Source organism: Diaporthe amygdali, assembly GCF_026229845.1.
Source record: "Diaporthe amygdali strain CAA958 chromosome Unknown NODE_3_length_2959817_cov_65_330692, whole genome shotgun sequence".
NCBI lineage: Eukaryota > Fungi > Ascomycota > Sordariomycetes > Diaporthales > Diaporthaceae > Diaporthe > Diaporthe amygdali.
Window position 1 is genome coordinate 2,693,796 of NW_026517023.1, and position 19,162 is coordinate 2,712,957.

Genomic DNA, 19,162 nt, shown 5'->3' on the forward strand with positions numbered 1-19,162 from the left:
GGTCCTATTGCCTGCCAGCCTGTCCAGGGCCTGCCCACTGGGCCATCCCCCCCCCTGGAGCCCCCCTCTCATTCTTCGGGGGGAGGGGTATCTCAAACCGTTGTCAAGGGTTTGGGTACTGGCCCGGCAATAACCGTGCTTCGATCGCCGAGAACATTACGGCATCATCAAGAGAACGATGCTATCGGCCGGCCTTTTTGTGCATCGACTGGAGTTCATGTATGGGTTGGTGAACATTAGGTGGTCGACAACTGGTAGAAATATCATCAGCACATCTCTGCTTCCGCTTCCGGCCCCACAAAGACCTGTTGAAGTCGATTTGAAGATCTGCTGAGGTTATTCGCAGGGAAAAAGCTGCTTCTGTTGCTGCTGCTGCTGCTGCTTAGTCTTAGTCGTTCCGCGCCTTGAAGTTCCGCTCTTCCGACTTCCGAAAATCTCCTGATCATAAGAGCTTCATAGACTTTCACTGAGCAGTGTGCTGAGGCAACTATATGTAATCTATCATTACGCCTCTTCATTTTCTCTTTGTCAAGGTGGAAGCCATAGTGCATCATGTCGTCAACCAAGGTCGTTGTTGTCGGAGCCGGACCTGTCGGCTCACTAGCAGCCCTGTATGCAGCACAAAGAGGCTACGAGGTTGAGATCTACGAGCTCAGAAATGGTATGAAAGTCCCCAGGCAGATCAAGGCATACAATCTATTCCCATACATGGCCAACATCAGATTCCGAAGGCCGTGATATGCAGTCTTGGAAGCCTGAGGTAGAAGCCGCCGTTCGGCCGTACTGAGCTGCACTTACGAACGCCCTTGCTCCTGACTCACTGCTGACGGCGCGCAGATTTGAGAGATCCTTCAACGGTACCATTGAACTTCACCAAATCCATCAACCTGGCACTTTCAGTACGTGGCATAACTGCTATGCAAAATGCAGAGCCAAATACCCCTGAAGGAGAACGCAAACTCTTGGACCATGTCCTGGCCGCCACCATTCCGATGAGAGGCCGCATGATCCACGGCAGGAAAGCAAATGGAGAGTTGTACGAGGAGGCACAAGATTATGACGTCCACGGACGTGTGAGTACCATAAATTCATAAGTTTGCTATGACACGAAGCTGACAGTGCTGCCAGACAATTTTCGCTGTAGACCGCGGCGGCCTGAACAAGCGCCTCCTCGACGTGCTCGAGAGCATGCCAAACGTCAAATTCTTCTTCAACCACAAGCTCACAGGCGCAGACTTCCGCAAGCGCAAGGCCTGGTTCGAGCACAAAGACGGCTCCTCCGAGAGCCGGCCAAGGGAGACCGAGATCGAGTTCGACTTTATGATCGGCGCCGACGGCGCTCACTCCTCCGTCCGGTATCACATGATGAAGTTCACGCGCCTGGACTACGAGCAGCGGTACATCGATGCACAGTGGTGCGAGTTCCAGATCCAGCCCAGGGAGCACTTCGACGCCGCCAACCCGATGAGCCAGTTCCGCATCAGCCCGAACCACCTGCACATCTGGCCCGGAAAGGAGTTCATGTTCATCGCGATCCCGTCCGAGGACGGCACCTTCACGTGCACGCTATTTGCACCGGGGGACAAGTACGCGCACCTCGAGGCCAACCCGGCCAACGTTCCGGCCTTCTTCGACAAATACTTCCCCGGCGTGACCGACCTCATCTCCCCAGCAGAACTGGTCGACAGCTTCCAGCAGAACCCCCACCTGCCGCTTATCACCATCAAATGCAAACCGCACCACTTCTCGTCCTCCGTCGTACTGGTCGGTGATGCCGCACACGCCATGGTGCCATTCTACGGCCAGGGCATGAACGCTGGCTTGGAAGATGTGCAGACCCTCTTCTCATTCCTGGACAAGCACGCTGGCGGGGACCGGGCCGCGGCTCTGGATGAGTACACCGCCCACAGAGTACCCGACGCACACAGTATAAACGACCTCGCGCTGCAGAATTACGTTGAGATGCGTGCCAGCGTATTGAGCCCCACGTATAGGTTGAGGAAGTTCCTGGAGGAGAGTCTAAGCAAGTATCTGCCCAGTCTGGGCTGGCAGACCAAGTACAGCCGAGTGTCATTCAGCAACGAGAGGTACTCGGAGGTCATCGCAAGGAGTGACTACCAGGGCAAGATTTTGATGAGAGTCTTTGGTGCCACGGTCGGAATACCCTTGGTGGCTGGTGGTGCAATGCTGTGGTTCAGATATCGCAGGGTAATCGAGACTGGGGTGAAGGTGGCGATCGAGTGGGTGGTAAACACTGTCGGCCGATAATTCACAAATTGACGTTGGTCCCTGGCAGAGATAAATTGTAGAGAAGGCTTGTACAAATTAGATCATTTAAAAGCGTAATCTGCCAAACCAGAAGCCATCTCGTGATGTGAACAAATAGATGCTAGGCTTTATGTCAATGGCTCCGAGCAAAACAATTCGTCCTACACAATCAGTTCTACATACCATCAATATTCATTTACATCTTCTCGAACCCCGTCAAGACAGATTCGCTTCGGTAACACCATCGACCTGGCTTTCGCGAGTATCGCCAGAGCTCCGATCGCGTGCCCTCACGCGTCGTCTCCTGAAGAGACTTGCTATTATCCTGTACAGAATATACCCAAGCACTCCGATTACAACACCCACAATGAATCCCCCGCCAAACTGAACTCCGAAAGATTGGTTCCCAATAAGCTGTATCGCACCCATTCCCGAGCGGTCATTGTTACTGTCGTCGGTTGGGTCTGTAGCATCAGGACTGCCGGCAACGCTGCCGACTCTCGCATCGTTATTGATGATGACATCCTGAGGGTAGCCGAACGTGGTCTGAAGATTTGCAAGTATCGCTAGGATGATGTGGAGGAGGATGCTTGATGGTGCAGGCGCCATCATCCGACTGCGGTAAAGCATCAGTATCCACAGCTCGGTTCGCCGGTCTCGACAACCTCGGCCCAAAATCCCTGATGCTCTGGAGTTTCGTTCACGGGATTGCTGAGAATAATCTGCTCCGGGGAGCGTTCGTGGGTTTGGAGACTCGAGTCGAGCACCCGAATTTCATGACGTCTCGAGTTGCCTGTCGTCCGCGACGATGCGTACGACGCAAAATCCCGTGATCTGTGCCCGTGGTACAAATAATGTCGGTTGGTTTTAAAAAGCTTGTGATATTGCAGATCGGGATTTGTGTTCGCAATTCTTGAGGTCACTTGCAGTGGGCGTTGAGAAAGTCGGCCGTCTGTGCGTGTGATCGTGATCGAGACGGCCCATTACTCCTGCAACAAGTCACTGATATCAATTGCTAATACGTAGTAATTGAGAATGGACGAAGAGCCCAAATTGATCGGAGAGCAGGCGAAGCGAACGTCGGGTTTTGTTGAAATGCACAAGAATTTTCTGTTACACAGCCGGGAAAAGAATGCCTGATGTACACAGCAGGCAGCATCTATTCGTCTCAGCCCGAGCACAAGTATCTGACTGTGCTTAGGGGCTAGAAATACAAAACTACTTCCCGGCAATTCGAGCATAAGCGTGTTATGCGCCCTTCAGGCGCCGGCGTATGTCAGACGAACCTTATGAAACGCGTCGGCGTGACTCAACCTCCGTCTGACTTCGAGGAACCATACATGCAGGCCGCGTCACAAGATACGGTGGCAACTCAGAATGCTCACTCTACTATGAAAGACAGCCGCATCGTTTGACAAGATGCACATTGGTTTGTTCCTCTTGTCGCAGATGCGTGCAATCGCAGAGGAGACTGTAATTAGCTGCCGCCCTGCAATCGCTAGCAGCAAAATACACGTAGTATGTATCTGATACCCGATTTTGCGTGCTATTCTATAAAGGATCATCGGATTTGGAGAAGATGATACGAACAACCCGATTCGGGGCTCAGGCCACCACTAGATCGGTGTGCCCTGGGATCCGTGTTGGAGCTGTCGGGCATGTCCTTCGCTGATCCTGCCTACCAAGGGTAGCTCGACCCTTTTGCCTTCGGCGTCCGGGGTATCTATTCTGCTATCGATCTGGTAGCCTGGTCGGTGGTACAATCTCTCTCACCACTAGAATGGTCAAAGAAATCGCACTTGGGCTTGTGATCTGACAGAGAATTATTGTCGCGAGCTTGGTACACGGAGAAGTAGATGTTCATAACTGTCGATCTGAATATCAGAATACGCAATCCTCCATGCGTGCCAGTCTGGTTTGTGAGAAGTCCGTTCTGTACTCACTGCCAAAAAGCTCGAAAGTAGCTTAGACAACCATTATGATTCTGCACTGCGTAAAGTGGATGTCAGCTGTGACTAGTGCAACACATCACTCCACATAGCCCATGGACAGATCCTGTTCATGTCCCTCTTTCTCTGAATCACTCTAGGAGTTGGGACCCATATTGAACAGCTCACAAGATGGCGCTGATATAAATCGCCAGATCAGCATCCAATCAAATCAAATTTCTTATTGCCAACAACGCGCAACGAGCAGAACAATTTTCACATGAGTTGAATCCTCATGAGCAGCATATGTGGCATTGATAACTGAAAGGGCCAGGATACAGGATCACTTCGTCTTTTCCAACACCTTTACACAAATCTAAATTGCATGATTTTGGATCAGAGAATGCCTTTAGAAATTGGTCAGAGGAAAGAAGGCGTTCTTGCAAAGGTTGCAGGTTGATTGACCTGTGCAGCTTCGTTTCACGCGAGACTTTTCTCAATTAACAACAACGTACAGTGCCATGAACAATATGCTGTATCTATCGAGAATCACAATGAAATACCGGTCACACGTCTGCTAAAATTAGGCCCAAGAAAGGATCCCTCGTCCGGGACTGGCTACGTATATGCCGACAAGTAATTCTGGTGGCTCGAGGCAGCGATTCTGCTCAAAGTAAATACTCAAACCGAACTTTTACGACCGATTTCTGCCCTCATGCAAGTGGACAACTCAATCTTCAAAGCTTATGTTGCATCAGCTAGCAAGGTTTCTGTCATTCTCCAATTCTTGTTTTCTGCATCTAAGTCCAATCATGTGCAAATCGACAATCTAGCACTGTTGCGTCGATTTGCCTCCGTAATTTGGCTCGCTCTTCATCCATCCACGATGGTTTTATCAACGTCACGCTTCAGGATGTGTATGTCGTCTTCATCATTTCTCAAAGTGTGCTGAACTGCCCATCTTTTGAAACAGTCACTTTTGGTTTCTGCGTAATACTTCTGGAGCCCGTCGGTCAGAACGAGCTTTAGCTCGGGTGTCCGCTCTGCGGCCACAGTATCTACATAGTATGAATAGAATAAAAGGTACAGGCTATACAGAAATATCTCAAAGGTAACCAGTTTAAGATATACCCTTATACAACAGCTTCTTGCAAGATAACGTCTTATAGGATAACCTTTTGTTGGGTAAAGTTTCTGTAGGGTATCCTCCTGTAGGATAACTTCTTGTCAGGCAAGCATTTGTGGGAAAATCTCCTGCGGGAGACGTTCCGACTTGACAACACTCTATACTGGGAAGTAAATAAGGCACAGGGGATTCCGTAATGGGCTATTGCGGTTTTTGAGAGTGCGGCGGTGTGTTACCAATACTGTATGTGATATTCATAGAAATTTGTCACCTGGGATCTGCTCTCGAATGTCATATCAGCAAAATTTGCGTCGCTGAAAATTGTATCTCTTGTCTATGATAGAGTTTCGATATCAAGTGTAAAATTGGTGGCCCAGGAGTATTTGGTAGCGAAATGAAATGTCAAAAAGCGTTGTTGAGAAGCGCGAGAAAAGCAGCATGTTCCAGGCTGTTGGCAGCCGATCAGTTGGTAGATAATTGTGTGATGTAGCTGGCTTGTGCACTTTCTTCTACCATGCAGTTGGTGCGATTCTCAAACTTCTTGCTTCTCTCTTGGGTAGAGCCAGGTCATCCGCATCTATAGGCCTATTTGTTATTTTCCATTCAGTTCTGACGCAATTTGAGCCACGACTTAAGGTGAGTTCATACTTATCGGATTACGTCTGTTTGCTCTTATTCGGTCTGTTGTCTGGAAGCGCAATCAATATGCATTGAAGGGGAGGCTAGTACGATTCGAGATGGGATCGAAATTGCTGACCACCTGGCATTTTCCCCTCATACTCATGTTTGTGGGTGGCAAAAGCAAACCCCCTAGCTACACAGTTCAGTGCCGAAACTTCTCTCCTACATTTGGACACCAATGACCTTTATTGTATACTTTATGACATGTTCTTCGAGTGTGAACGTGCTATCCCATGACTGAGACCCTATCATGCCCAAATATCCAGACCTCCCACCCCAACACGCGGTCGCCGTCAAAACCGACCGCATCTATCTCCGTCCAGTCACACCCGAAGACTTGTCAGCCCTCCATGTAATGAGAATGAACCCGAGAGTAATGCAGTACATGTGAGATGAAACTCAACCCGACCCGCCTGAGCCCCACTGATAATTGTCCTCTCCTGCTAGGCCTGGGGTCGAAACCGAACAAGACGCCCTCAAGTCATATAGCGTCACACGCATTGAGCTAATGATGAAGCAAGACGGATTCTCATTCGCCATGGTCCTCCCAGACGAACGGCACAAGTCCAGCATCACAGAGAGCCTCGCAAACGGCGCGGTGATCGGGTTCATCGGTATTACAGCACCGCCCGAGGTCTTCTACATCATTGATGAGAAATACTGGGGTAGCGGGTACGCAACTGAGGCGCTGCAGGCGTTCCTAGACACGTACTGGAACGCCTTCCCAGAGGGCCTGAAAGGAATGGATGAGTGGACATGCAACTTTCTCGAGACTCATGTCATTGTTGGAAACGACGGCAGTGAGCGGGTTGCTGCTAAATGTGGCTTTGTGCATGTCGCCGACAGATCTACACCGTCCCATGGTGAGGAGAAAGAGAAGAAAATCTTTCGACTGCAGCGTCCGTGAAGAACTCTGATTAAATAAAGTGTGCTCAGTTATGGCGTGGTTCTCTCGTAAGAGCCATAATCCTTGACACCAGCATAAAGATTAAATAATGTTTACAGGACTGTTGCGGTAGATCAGGGAATAACCAGAATTTGAAGAAACGACTTGCTGAAGATGATGATTATAGATTTCCTGATTATCATTAACACATTTATTCAATCTGACCTATAATGCCGGTGTTGCTCAGAATGTTTTGGCTGAAGTCACCTCGAGACAACTGCTTCCATACGAGCCCACTTCTCATTCAAAATGCCAGCGCTTACTGTGCCCGCATGCTCGATAGATGAATTCATTGAGATACAATGACGTGGCGGCTTAAACTATACTTGATGACTTGGCGAATACCTGCCCTACTTGAAATACTGTAACCCATGCTCTCGAAAAGTCTTCACTCAATTTATGCACAGGTGGGGGACGATATCGAAACCGAGTATCAAGCATTGGGCAAAACTTTATAATTTGGTATATACCAGTGAGGAGTATCTACCTCTCCCGTTCTCTACCACAGATTATATAATATTAATACTAGTACTTATACAACCCCGAGACATCAACTTTAACCGGCCTGGTACAGAGCCAGTGCATAGACGTGAGGGTTGACTTGGCTTAAGTTGAACGGTGTGACGGGAATTTCTTCGTCGGTGAGCGCGAGGAACATGGTGCCATTGATAGCTGGATCACCTTCGTAGGTAGAGACGTTGGGCTGAATGGTATACGCTGAATTGCCGCTGATGTTCAACAAGGGGGAGTAAGTCACGTTCAGCTGCGACGCCCAGAGAGCGAACTTGGGCGCGCCAGCAGAGGTAGATGTGACGTAACTGTTGTTGGGACCGACGGCCTGGCCGGGCTTCTCCCACTGCAGGAAGACCTCACGACCAGGGTATGACAGCGGTTGGGTACGATTGTGGGTGATGGCCGGTGAGCAGTCCTCGCCAACGACAGTCGAGTTGACGCAAGCATCCTTGTGCTTGATACCCTCGGTGCTCAGAGTGTTGGCATAGTCGCCCAGGGTCTCATTCCACACATCAGCACCATTAATGCGGGCTGCGTTAGGCTGGTTGAGGATATGAAGCGCAGGGAAGTTCTGCCAGATGAGTTGCTGCGTACCCGCGGGGCAGGACGAGATGTAAGGGGCGAGCAGAGTCCATGCCCACGACTGGGGAATGCCGCACTCGAACCACACGGGCATGGGGAACTGGCCGTTGAACTGGCGGAAGATCATCTGCTGACGAGCTTCGGTGGAAATCGACTGCAGAAGAAGCTGCCCGACCTCGCGAGCGTCAAGATGGTTCAGGAAACCGTAGACACCAGACTCACCCCATCGAGTTAGCTTCTGAGAGAAGTCAACGTACTCGCGCACGTTCATCGATGGGTAGTTGTAGGTGCATTGCTTGGGGGCGTTGGGGCCAAGCATGTTGGTCAAGAGAGTCGCATGTCCGACCTCCTGGTCAGCCATGAACTCCAGCAAGAACCGGTCCTCGGCGGTCAAGCCGGCAGCCTCGAAATCCTTAGCAGAATAAGTGGCGAGACCGTAGTGGAAGAGGTCCAACTCGATCCATTCTTGGTACAGACCGAGGGCGATGGACTGGTAATCGAAATCGGATTGTACACGATACACGGGCTCAGAGCCATTGGTGCCCTGTCCACCAGCCGGTGTGTAGGGTGCAGGCTGGTTGGCGTGAAGCTTTCCATCAGCAGGGTAGTCAAACTTTGCTGGGTTTGGCGGCAGTGCAGGGACGGAAGCGGCGAGGACGCTCGTGGACTGCGCTCCGGTGGTTGTGGGCGAGGGACCAGTGTAAGGACCGTGACTTGTGACATCGGTCACAGGCACCACAGGTGCTGTATGGGCAGCAGCCGATGTGATTGTGGTTGCTGGGGTTGAGACGAACCGCTCTTCGATGACGGGCGCGGCAAAAGCCGGCTGTGCGAGCGCGAGAATACCACCGACTACTAGATATCCAGCCATGGTTGTGTTGTTTGGGATGGGTGAAGAACTGCGTACCAAAATATTGTCGAACAGCAGGCAGATGGTGCATTATATACATCAAAGCATCTAGCCGGATCCTCAACATCTTTGACCTCTATGACGGAGAACCATCGGGATGTCGGCACTCTGTCGTGTTGAGCACAGCATGGCAAAATTGTCCGTGGTCTTCATCGACGTATGCTTGGAAATCAGGTACAACATCAGGGAAACAAAGGCATACTCTATTTTGCAAGGATGTTGTCAAGGTGTGATCGCCGGACAAGGAGTGGAGGAGTACATGCGCACATGGCCTTTGAAGTGGAGATGTCAGTGCTTGTTGATGCCGTAGCACTTACGTCGTTGACTTCGAGGCCATTGAGAAATTACCTAACCCCTGCAGCCTCTTGTAATGACATTTTGAGCGATTATGTAACTCGACAGTGTTTCCGCACTTTTCAAAAAGTGGCGACAAGTGCTCGGGAATTGTGTCAGCACTTTGCTGGCCGGAAGGAAGTGAAATGCTGGATAGGGCGTGAGTTGTCGCTGCAGTAATATTTGCGAATAGCGAATGACCAAAGTGCCGTTTTCGGCGAGGATGTGAAGATTATGGGCGAGATGTGGAGTGGGTGACACAGCTCAATTCTGCCACTCAAGAATGACCGCAAGCCGGAATTCAGTCCGCGCGAGAAAAAGAAGCGTGGGGCGGTGTGCCAGTGACGTCTACTACTTCATCTGCGTCACGGTAGATCTGCTCGACAAAACTTCCATGCAGTTGAGGCTGTTAGACTGACTGTAGGGCAAGCAAGTCCCGGCGTTCTCGGAAATGCTCGTCACTTACTCGAATGAACGAGCAAATATCACATTCAATGACGGGTACATGTTGATCTCCCGAAGACTTCGGGCTGCCACAGAACACTACTGCACCTAGGTCAAGTGCTTGGTATATCACAACGACGCAAGCTCGGCAAGTAGGCCACATGGCGGCGCAGGTGCAGGGTTCCTAGTACATGATGCGAGATCTGACTTTACCCCTGGGAATACTCCCGCATTCATACAAATTGAGCCTCATGCCTGCTTGAAGCTTGTGAGGACTAGCTCGGGCGCCATGGATTTGAATTAATTCCCGCCATCCCAAATATCTTAGCCCCTGCGGCCCGGAAGCTTTGCTCCATAAATACATGCATACAAACGTACAGGAAACGAAACAAAATTCGGGCGCCAGGATGATCATCGGACGAACCGGCTAGACCACTTGATTATTAACACACTCTGACGTCTACCTGACAGTCGAGTGCTACTGTGCACTGTCAAAGTACGCGTCCACAGCCTAACTCGCGCCTGTCCGGCCCAGAATTGATAAAGTGAACCTGGCACGCTACCGATGCAGTCTGATTGAGCACGCCCTAATGATCGAGATGTGTATGACCACACGAGGTTGCATGTGCTCGATGCAAGGATGCAATTTGACTACCTGACTGTCCTGTCGCCTCCTTTTGGACGGGAACTACCGTAGGCTTGTAGGTTATTAGACGAGGAGTCAGAGCTGAGCTGAGCCGAGCCCACAACGCTATTTTCTACCACACCATCGCCCACCTCTCCGTCCCCGTAGTACAAGAAATACTTGAGCCATCCAGCCATCCGGACTTCTCCATCCTGTGCAGGCATCCGAAAATCGGACATGTCATCCACTCGTAACGTTCGCCACAGTCGACGAAAAGGCGTGTGCTGTCGATATTTGGGCGCGAATTCTTGATAATAGTCAATAGCACTTCGCATGTCCCAAGAGTGGTCTTTTCTGATCCCAGCTTTCAAAAGAACCCGAATAAGACCTCGTTTGCTTGTCATTGCTCCTCCATGGGCAGTCATCGAGATGGATGTGGTGACCAGGAAGCAATCAGCTTTGCTTTCCGTGTCTTCTCTAGTCCTTTCCTCTCGTCTAGTCCACTTCGGCCCCTTGAGTTTCTTCTCTACCAATCCTGATGTTTCAGTCTAACAGGTAGCAACGGCAATTTTGTAGTGCAGCTCAGTCGCCCTCTCCAGCGCCGTAGCCAGGACCACTCTCCTCACCCCCGCCGAAGTCTCCATGAGCCGAACGTTGAGGATCTTTAGTAGTGTAGTCTGAAGCTGAGGCAAGCGAAACCCTACGAACAGCCGAAGCGGCCGATGTCCGGAAACCTCCGTCAAAACCCCGGTACATGTAAAATGAGCCACTGCAGCTATCATCCCCAGTTCTAAAAACTGTGTCGGATGAGCTGAGTGGACGATCCGGTGGCTGAATCCCAAGCTCAGTGGGCGAGGTGTGCAATTCAGTGTCCTGAGAGGCTCTGATCTCACCAGTTGGGGGCAGGAAGAAACCGTTCGCCCACCAGTCAAGAATACTCTCGATAGTGACGGCAGACCTGGCACCGCCCTCACGCTGAACGTACGCGTTGAGATTGTCCTCGAAATATGGCACAAGCTGGCGGGTCCAGATTGTATGCAGCATTCGTGTTAATTGTACCAAATGGCCATGACTGACTGTCTTGGGGTTCCGGTTGACTAGGGATTTGATGTCCTGCAAGTCCCCAATCATGTTGTTCTCGAATATGAACGTCGTTCGCTGAAGATCTGAAAACTTCCTTGATTTCTCATCATCTTCAGTCCTTGCTGGTTTCGGCTCATCAGTATCGAAAGCAGGCCATGCTGCTTTCTCTGTCTCTAAATCGTCATTGAGATTGAAGCTTTTAGAGTCAGCCTCAATTTTAGTGGTGAAATCCCCAAGCTCGGTTGTTGAACTATTCTCAGGATCTAAACTCTGCTCATGTATGGGCTTGGTCCTCATGCCACCCCCGTTGACAGACACATTCTGGATATCTGACATACTGGATGAAAGCTGATGAAAGTTGATGGAGCGTTGTTGGATAGATCCCTGATGCCCTAGAGGTCGCCAGACGGTTTCAAGGTCATGTTGATGAGGGTTAAGAGTTGAGGAAAGCAACTACAGGAGTTGTAGACGAGCTGTCCGATTACTTTGTTTGATACTGCAGTGTGTCGACACCATTGAACGAAAAGTATTAAAAAGTCTGCGCGTGCTCTTCCTGTCATTTATACAAGTCGGCTGTCAGTCGTGTTCTTCAGCTGAAGACAGGGGGGGGGTTCACCTTAGATGTCACCGAGGCAAAGCAGCACGACTGCTCAGGAGTGCTCCAAGGCCTACTGTTTGGCCAACGTTCAATTTTCCTAAGAAGAAAAAGGTGTAAAAGAAAACTGTTCAGCTTTGTGCTCCAGTGCAAGGAGCTGTTGATGATTTCCTTTTTTTTTCTTTTTCTTCCATAGTGCGCCTCATTATTTTGAAACGTGCTGCAAAGAACCCAAGAAGACAGTATTCAAGTGGATCTAGACTAAGTATTCTCTTTAGACATTCCGTTCCAGCACATGAGGCAAAGGTCCTGTTAGTCTCGCTGCTCTCACTGGTTTCTCCTTGAAACTGCGCTACCTAATAGTTTCGGGCTGAGCACAAAGGATCAGCAGGTTTTCTTCCAAAGTCTTCTACATTACACCACACAAACCAATGTGATGCCCTCTTTGGGGTCCAAGTTCCGTGATCGCTCCGTTTCAGTCTTTCTGGTTCCCACCTAGCGGATAGATTCTCGAGCACCGTAACTACCTGTTTTGTTAGCCTAGGCAGATATTGTACTTGTCCTTGGGGCTTACCGCAGCATCTTTCATGCCTTCAGGTATGGTCGGGAACTACTGCTCATTTTTGGAAACAAACCGGTATGTTCTGCAATCTTTTGATTTGCATTTTGGAATTGGCATCGAGAACAAGACTGCCTGAACATTATACTTTCATACGGTATCAATTCATCAACTATAGTCTTGTGCCTGAACAGTCGATGTGAAGAGAGGTGTCCCACAACCGTATCTCCTCCGAAATGCAAGGGTCAATTGTTATCCGCCACATCAACTTGGGTTTTGCTCTAAATTTGCTGATATGCACAACAAAGGGCAGTGGAACCTCGATGTCTCAGAAAACTTCTTGGCATAAGGATCCCCTGACTTGGTTATACTGACAAGGACATCCACGCTATTTCCACCGACCTCCTGGAGCACCTCAAGGCACAGGCGCGGAGAATATGCCTCATGAAGACATTTCATCCTCGATTCCAGGGCTTTGCTGCATCCCTTTCACGTTCACAGACTTTACCGAGATGAATTCCAAGGAAACTAAATATGGACCTCACCACGTGAGTTTCTTGCGCGCCTGCATGAAATCCACGAGGCAAACATTGTGGCGATGCGCTTGATGTTCACATCCTCTACGGTCATTATGACGATGCTAAAGATCTCAAAAGGCTGTAAATTTACGGGTTGCCCATAAATGGGGTTGGCCCCCAAATCTTGTGGAAATAATATGGGACGAGATCTTGAGTCAGGGGGTTCTGTTTACAACGGCGCAGCCCTCTATTTGCAACCACATTTCATGCTGTTACGAGTCGAAACACTATACAGGGATCAGCTATGTAAAAGAAAGAGTAGAGCGGACTTCAGCGAGGCTTGGAACCTGGAAGACGAAATTTGCGCTCATAGCAAGGCGATTATCCACGCCACAGCCATGTGCTGGGAGTGGCCTTTATTCGGAGGCTCCGATCACAATCATAGCCTCAGCATTTTAGTTTGTCGGATATGAGAAGCAACATCTCAGCCTAGGTCTAACTTTTCCACGCAATCGGTATTCGGACTCAGTACACAGACTGTCGCTATGGCCACCACCGAGGCTGGGGTGCTCGCCACGATATGGGTCCTCTTCGTCTTCTCTACAAGCTTCCTCAGCCTACGCCTCTGGTGCCGCCATCACTACGCCGCGGGCTTCTGGTGGGACGACCACGTCCTGGTAGCCGGCTGGGGGTTCATAATCGCGGCTAACGTCTCCGCCTCCGTCTACCTCGCCGCAAAGCCTGACGATGGGAATTTCAGCATCCTCTTCGCCAAGGTTGCCGCCGCAATCGCGTGCGCCTTCACCAAGACCGCTTTCTGCGTTACGATCTTGAGGTTGCTGAATCCGGGACACCATCCGGCTTGGAAATGGCTGGTTTGGTATCTTATGGTATCATTCAATATGGCAACAATTATGTTGATCATTCGACAGTGGGCCAGGATGTGCGCATCAAATTATGAGGAGGGCGATGTGCGTTTGACGAATCCGCTGGGCAGAGGCCATTGTTGGCCAAATGAGGTTGTTCGCGGAATCGCAGACTTTTATATGGCCTACTCAGCGGTGACGGAGTGAGTCTACATTAACCCGGACGACTGATCTCCCTATTGATGCGTCATTTATTAACCATTGGCCATTCTCAGCTTCATTCTGTCTCTTGTCCCGTTACAGTTGATCTGTCGCCTTCGGCTCAGTCCCGCGGAGAAAGCTGGAGCCGCTACGGCCTTGGGTTGTGGAGTCTTGTGAGTGAACGAACTAATACATTGCTGTGCTAGACTGACGATGACCACCACAGGGTTTCCATTGTGCCGCTTTGCAAGCTTGTAGTTTCTCAGCGAATGCGAGGTACCACAGGTTTTTCGAGTAAGTTTTTCCCTGCCATCGCGGTCACGACAAAATTAGAGTCTAAAGTTGTTCAGCCTGGTTCACTGTCTCAATGGGTCTTGACATCATCGAGCCTCTCTTGACTATCGTTGCACAATCGATCCCCATTCTCCGCGTGCTCGTTCGGGATAAAGCCACGGGATACGAGAGCTCGAGATACGTGACGAATTTGAAGTCAAGAGCGGGGCGCTATACTCCGAGCCTCAGCAAATCCCGGTCTGGACTGCCCAAGCTGGACATTAGACCAGTGGGACTTGATGAGAACTGGGAGCAACTACCAAGCCCAGCTGGGCAGAGCTGTCGACGCCGCAGTGTTGTTGCATTGTATGAGATGGAGCCTGTCCGGCCACATCCGGCTGTGTCGAGTGTGCTGGGGACACAGTACGGTGATTTGAAAGAAGAGTGGGCGAGTTGAGAGGCTGAGCACCATATCAAAGTCTTCGAGTCTACAATGAAACATTTAACACCGTTCGTGAGGACCGCCGTTGTACCAAAATCCGATGATTCGCAGTTCTGCCTTCACCAAGCTTCTTGTCGGAAGGGACTATACGGCAGTGCCTTTTGATGTGTCTCTCTCAGGTATCAATGCAGTTGGATCACTAAGGCGTTTCTTCTGGTGACCAAAGTTTCATCCAAGAATTTCTGATCCTTTTTCAGCTTCATAGAGCTACCAAAACTTCAAGCCTTATCCCATAGGGAGGTGGAAACGTATCATCAACGGCTGCGTGAAGAGTGCCACCCTCTTCCGGGCTTGGAAAATAAGCCATGTCCGCGGATTCACCGAATGGAATAATAACTCTGACAATCTGCCCCCAGTGGAACTGATTTCGCTCCCTATCAACCATTCATCAATCCATCATTCATTCTGAACGAGGGATGGGCACGTATAAAATCAGTACCATTCCGCCAACAGTTCCCGTGCTGACGACGCCCGGCTGGAGGCCACGGCCGCAACGATCCTCTCGTCCTCTGTCTCTCGCAACTCACTGTAGAGTTCGTTTATGTCTTCTAAAAGCGAACCATGAAGTCGCATACTTGCCGACATGACATGACAGGCGCGGAAGCCAGATCGAGGAATTTTTCGAGGTACGGTAACGTGCGGACCGCTAGAGTCAGGAACATACTCGTTGACATTTTTGGCTTCAATCTATTTGTTAGTCGATCGAGATATTCGTAAGTGAAATAATCGCATTTTTTCAGGAGCCTCACACACCTTCGGCAATGTCTCCCAGTGCGGCGGGGTCTGTAACCTCCCGGCTCCCAAGGACTGAAATTGCAGCCATCACGAGATACATGTTGGCCATGCAATCAACATCTCCAAACTCCCACCAGCTTTCTTCGTCGTCCTCATGCAGGCTGATCGCAGTATCCAAATTTTGAATGCCCCAAGTCATCCATTCGCGTTTTGGAGAAGGTTCCCCGTCGTATTGTCGCCGTTGGGCGTAGGTGAGCCAATTCGGCCTCGCAAACGCGTAGATGCTGGGGCCGATTGATATTCCAGCCTCGACCTCCATGACTGCCGCGGCATACTTGCAGGCTTGTGCTACTGAGCCATGAGACATCCGAATGCGACAGTGCAATTTGTTTTTGCACATCACATCGTGTGGGGTTCCAGAGAATGCAGCACCTGGCACATCTTGTGAAGCATAGAAGAAGGATGGCCGCAATCCGTCCAAAGTTGCCAAGGACTGAAGTGCCCTTCTGGTTCGGTAGTAATTATCAACGGCTTCTAACACGTTGTCGCTCATGGCCAATTTCACCGTGACAACTCCATCATTGGCGATGTCACTGCTGCTGATGGAGAGACCTTTGGTGCTGTGAGCGTGGGTGCGCAGGCCTCTTGCCAGCTTCTGCAGTATGTTCTGAGCTGGACCATCGCCTTTGGTCAGATATATTCTTCCGTCGGAAAGATTTCGTAGGACGAATTGAAACTCAAGTGCGGCTCGGATCTTTTGTCCTTTTGCCGTACTTGGCACCTTCGAGACTTTCTTGAGGATTTCCCGTGGGTCAGCCAGGGGGTATCCTCCAGTATCAACTTTGGCGAATACGGTAGCGCGGCTTCTACTATCGATGCAGTGCTGTATTGTGGCGTAGTCTGGGATCAACTTGCAGGTCACGTAGGGTTTGTAGTATGAGTTGGCGGCCGACTTTCCATCTGGCAAAGTAGTCAGGGCCGCCGAGCTGACAGTCAGCGGACTGAGATTGTCGGAATTAGCAAGTTTGTACGCGTCTTTGCGATACATTCTGTTGTAACTGTCGGCAGGCACAAGCTGTTCATGAAGGATTCCGAAGTAGTCGGTCCAGATGACATGGACAAGCTCGCAGTCACTGTGATAATGCTTCCAGTACTCGTATCCATACGAGGGAGGATCCATGATGGGCTTCTCCCCCCGTTTTTGCTGTCAATATCTAGTCCAATATGCCGTCAGTGACATCGCAAGGATACTATGATGGTTCCCAAGAGACGAGAAGCAAAATGCAGTGTGACCAAAAAGGCTTACACTCAGTGATGGGAATCAAGAAATGATTATGCAAACCTCGATTCGGGAGTACTTGTGAAAGAATTGGAAAGAGGGAGAGACTTAAAGAGCAGTGGAGGTTTTGAAGAACTAACCTTGATTTTTGACGACGAGAATGGTCGAAAGCAGCAGTTGAAAATTCAGGTTTCGAAAACTTGTAGGATTTGTGCCAGCTAGTTGCCTTGAAACCACTGTTAGAAGTGCCCCAATGTGCGGTTGATGCAAAGAGAAAATTTCTTGCCGTGATATCTCCGTTAAAGATGTATTGATTGGAAACGTGGGGGCTCAATTAAGCCTCCAGGGAAGCAAGACCGTGAGAAGCTCTGTAACGGGAGCGCGAGTAGAAAGAAAAACCGAGATTCGGTTTAGAAATCCGGCCTAAAAACTCCAGAACAAGTTTTGGTCGACTGCTGAGCGTAGAAGGGCACCCAGAGAGTCAGAAGTTGGAAGATACGAATTCAAAAGACCACTTGAATTGTCAGGATCAGACGAAAACACCAGTGCGAGAATCTTGAAGCGAGGTGCTCCTGCAAAACCCTTTGTTTTTGACCTATCTAGCACGGAAGAGCGTGTCCCATTTGCTTTCGATAGCGCTGGACTGAGCACGTCTGAAGGTCTGGACTTAAACGTGCCTTGGACTCAAATTCGTGCCCTGGCCGGTTAGAAATGGCTTTAGTATTGGGCAAGGACCTATGACTTGATTTCCGAGCATTGTCAGACGCCGTTGAGCATGGTACGTGGAGAGTTTTTCTAGGCAACCAGTTCCGAAGATGGCATCGCCTTTATTTTTTCCAAAGCGCAAAAAGCTGGCAAATTGTCATCACGAAATGGCACAATTTTAGCATAAACGTATTATGAAGCAATAATGCATGGACATCATCAAGTGCTACGTGAAGTGTGATCTGGAAATCGAGCGATCAAGAAGAACCAGGCAGGTAGGCCGCTCGCCGCCAAAGCAAGTACAGGTTCGTGCTACGTGGGCTGAAGATGGGCTTCCCAGAGTACTGTACGACTCTGCTTGACCCGCACCATGTCAATCTCCATCTCTCCCTTGCCCGTCCTCTTCTATGGGCCTATGCACGTAGGGACGAAGCCCTGAGGAAATGTGCCTGGCGCAATCGGGACCTTGCTCCCAAGCAGCCAAAATATCAAGGTCATCGAGCCCCAGCAACTCCAAAACGTTGAGGGATTGTAATGCGGATTCACGAGGTGTTTGAGGTGTTTGATGTGGCCAGTGTGGAGATTGGGCTCGAAGAACTTAATTATCTTCAGGCGTGAGAGGCAGAAGAAGCGCAGGAGGAAGCTGCGGAGGTTGAGAGACGCAGAAGCCACGAGGCAGCCCAAGATGTCTGGTTGAGAGGTTGCTTAATGAAGCCATGACCTTTGACGGCATCAGTGGCTGGAAGCTGGGTGACATTTTCGTAAACGTTCACCAAGTTCAAAATGGCGATGGCATCCTCTCATATTTGCAACAGAGTTACTCGCTCGACAGACACAAGTGAAATAAAATATCTCGTCTGTTGGCTGCTGGCGTTGGCTGTCTGTACGGAGGAGCCAGGGTGGGGTAAAAGAGCCTCGGCAGGGGTGGGAGCTCTTGGGCTCACAGCAGGGTAGGTTTAAGGTTGCGGGCTGGCCCACCTGCGGGAAGAGGCCTTTGGGCGGTGGAGCTCACCTGGACATGCACGGAGGACTGAGTGCACATTGCACATTCATCCTGGGACGGTAAGCATCGAGCACTCGAGCTTACTGAGCATAATTGTTTCATCAAGCGAGTTGTGCCCATGCCAAGGTGAGCTAATACATCGATGATACGAGACTGTGCAGTCTAGATGGGCTGCAATGCCTCTCAGAGGCCGGCCAAGTCGCTGAGCTGACTGATCGAAGCCATCGCCAGAACAGTGACATCGATCAAGGCCAGCATCTCTCCATGACATATGCTTGCTTGCATGCACGCAGACTATCAGCGCTCAGAGCTAAGGACCAACTACCGGATGGAACACATCTGCATCCAGTGTGACCGCACAAGGTGTCACCTCTTCCCAGGGCTGGCTTGGGCGGCCAATGAAGCCGGCAAGCTAGACATAGCATTCTAGGGTCCATGCAACCTGTTCGACGCAATCAGCTTTGATGGGCGGATCCTACACCAATGT

At 50.2% G+C, this 19,162-nt stretch overlaps 7 protein-coding genes across 7 annotated transcripts; 3 read left to right on the forward strand and 4 right to left on the reverse strand.

Annotated features, from left to right (window-relative positions):
* Positions 1 to 552: 552 nt before the first annotated feature.
* On the forward strand, positions 553 to 2,268 carry J7T55_003225 (kynurenine 3-monooxygenase; the record flags this gene model as incomplete). The annotated part of the gene is made up of 3 exons (XM_053138380.1): positions 553 to 661; positions 838 to 1,073; positions 1,129 to 2,268. 3 exons carry the CDS (start codon positions 553 to 555, stop codon positions 2,266 to 2,268), a joined length of 1,485 nt encoding a protein of 494 aa, XP_052999090.1.
* Positions 2,269 to 2,484: 216 nt separating this feature from the next.
* Positions 2,485 to 4,132, reverse strand: J7T55_003226 (uncharacterized protein; the record flags this gene model as incomplete). Its single annotated transcript, XM_053138381.1, has 5 exons — positions 2,485 to 2,834; positions 2,909 to 3,102; positions 3,685 to 3,739; positions 3,859 to 3,942; positions 4,042 to 4,132. 5 exons carry the CDS (start codon positions 4,130 to 4,132, stop codon positions 2,485 to 2,487), a joined length of 774 nt encoding a protein of 257 aa, XP_052999091.1.
* A 2,121-nt stretch (positions 4,133 to 6,253) lies between these two features.
* J7T55_003227 (acetyltransferase) lies at positions 6,254 to 6,910 on the forward strand (the record flags this gene model as incomplete). The annotated part of the gene is made up of 2 exons (XM_053138382.1): positions 6,254 to 6,390; positions 6,451 to 6,910. The coding sequence occupies 2 exons, from the start codon at positions 6,254 to 6,256 to the stop codon at positions 6,908 to 6,910; spliced, it is 597 nt and encodes a 198-aa protein (XP_052999092.1).
* Positions 6,911 to 7,505: 595 nt separating this feature from the next.
* Positions 7,506 to 8,915, reverse strand: J7T55_003228 (uncharacterized protein; the record flags this gene model as incomplete). The annotated part of the gene is made up of 1 exon (XM_053138383.1): positions 7,506 to 8,915. The coding sequence occupies one exon, from the start codon at positions 8,913 to 8,915 to the stop codon at positions 7,506 to 7,508; it is 1,410 nt and encodes a 469-aa protein (XP_052999093.1).
* A 2,023-nt stretch (positions 8,916 to 10,938) lies between these two features.
* On the reverse strand, positions 10,939 to 11,775 carry J7T55_003229 (uncharacterized protein; the record flags this gene model as incomplete). The annotated part of the gene is made up of 1 exon (XM_053138384.1): positions 10,939 to 11,775. The coding sequence occupies one exon, from the start codon at positions 11,773 to 11,775 to the stop codon at positions 10,939 to 10,941; it is 837 nt and encodes a 278-aa protein (XP_052999094.1).
* Positions 11,776 to 13,656: 1,881 nt separating this feature from the next.
* Positions 13,657 to 14,908, forward strand: J7T55_003230 (uncharacterized protein; the record flags this gene model as incomplete). Its single annotated transcript, XM_053138385.1, has 4 exons — positions 13,657 to 14,180; positions 14,253 to 14,351; positions 14,405 to 14,472; positions 14,529 to 14,908. 4 exons carry the CDS (start codon positions 13,657 to 13,659, stop codon positions 14,906 to 14,908), a joined length of 1,071 nt encoding a protein of 356 aa, XP_052999095.1.
* A 477-nt stretch (positions 14,909 to 15,385) lies between these two features.
* J7T55_003231 (uncharacterized protein) lies at positions 15,386 to 16,868 on the reverse strand (the record flags this gene model as incomplete). The annotated part of the gene is made up of 2 exons (XM_053138386.1): positions 15,386 to 15,633; positions 15,707 to 16,868. 2 exons carry the CDS (start codon positions 16,866 to 16,868, stop codon positions 15,386 to 15,388), a joined length of 1,410 nt encoding a protein of 469 aa, XP_052999096.1.
* Positions 16,869 to 19,162: the final 2,294 nt, after the last annotated feature.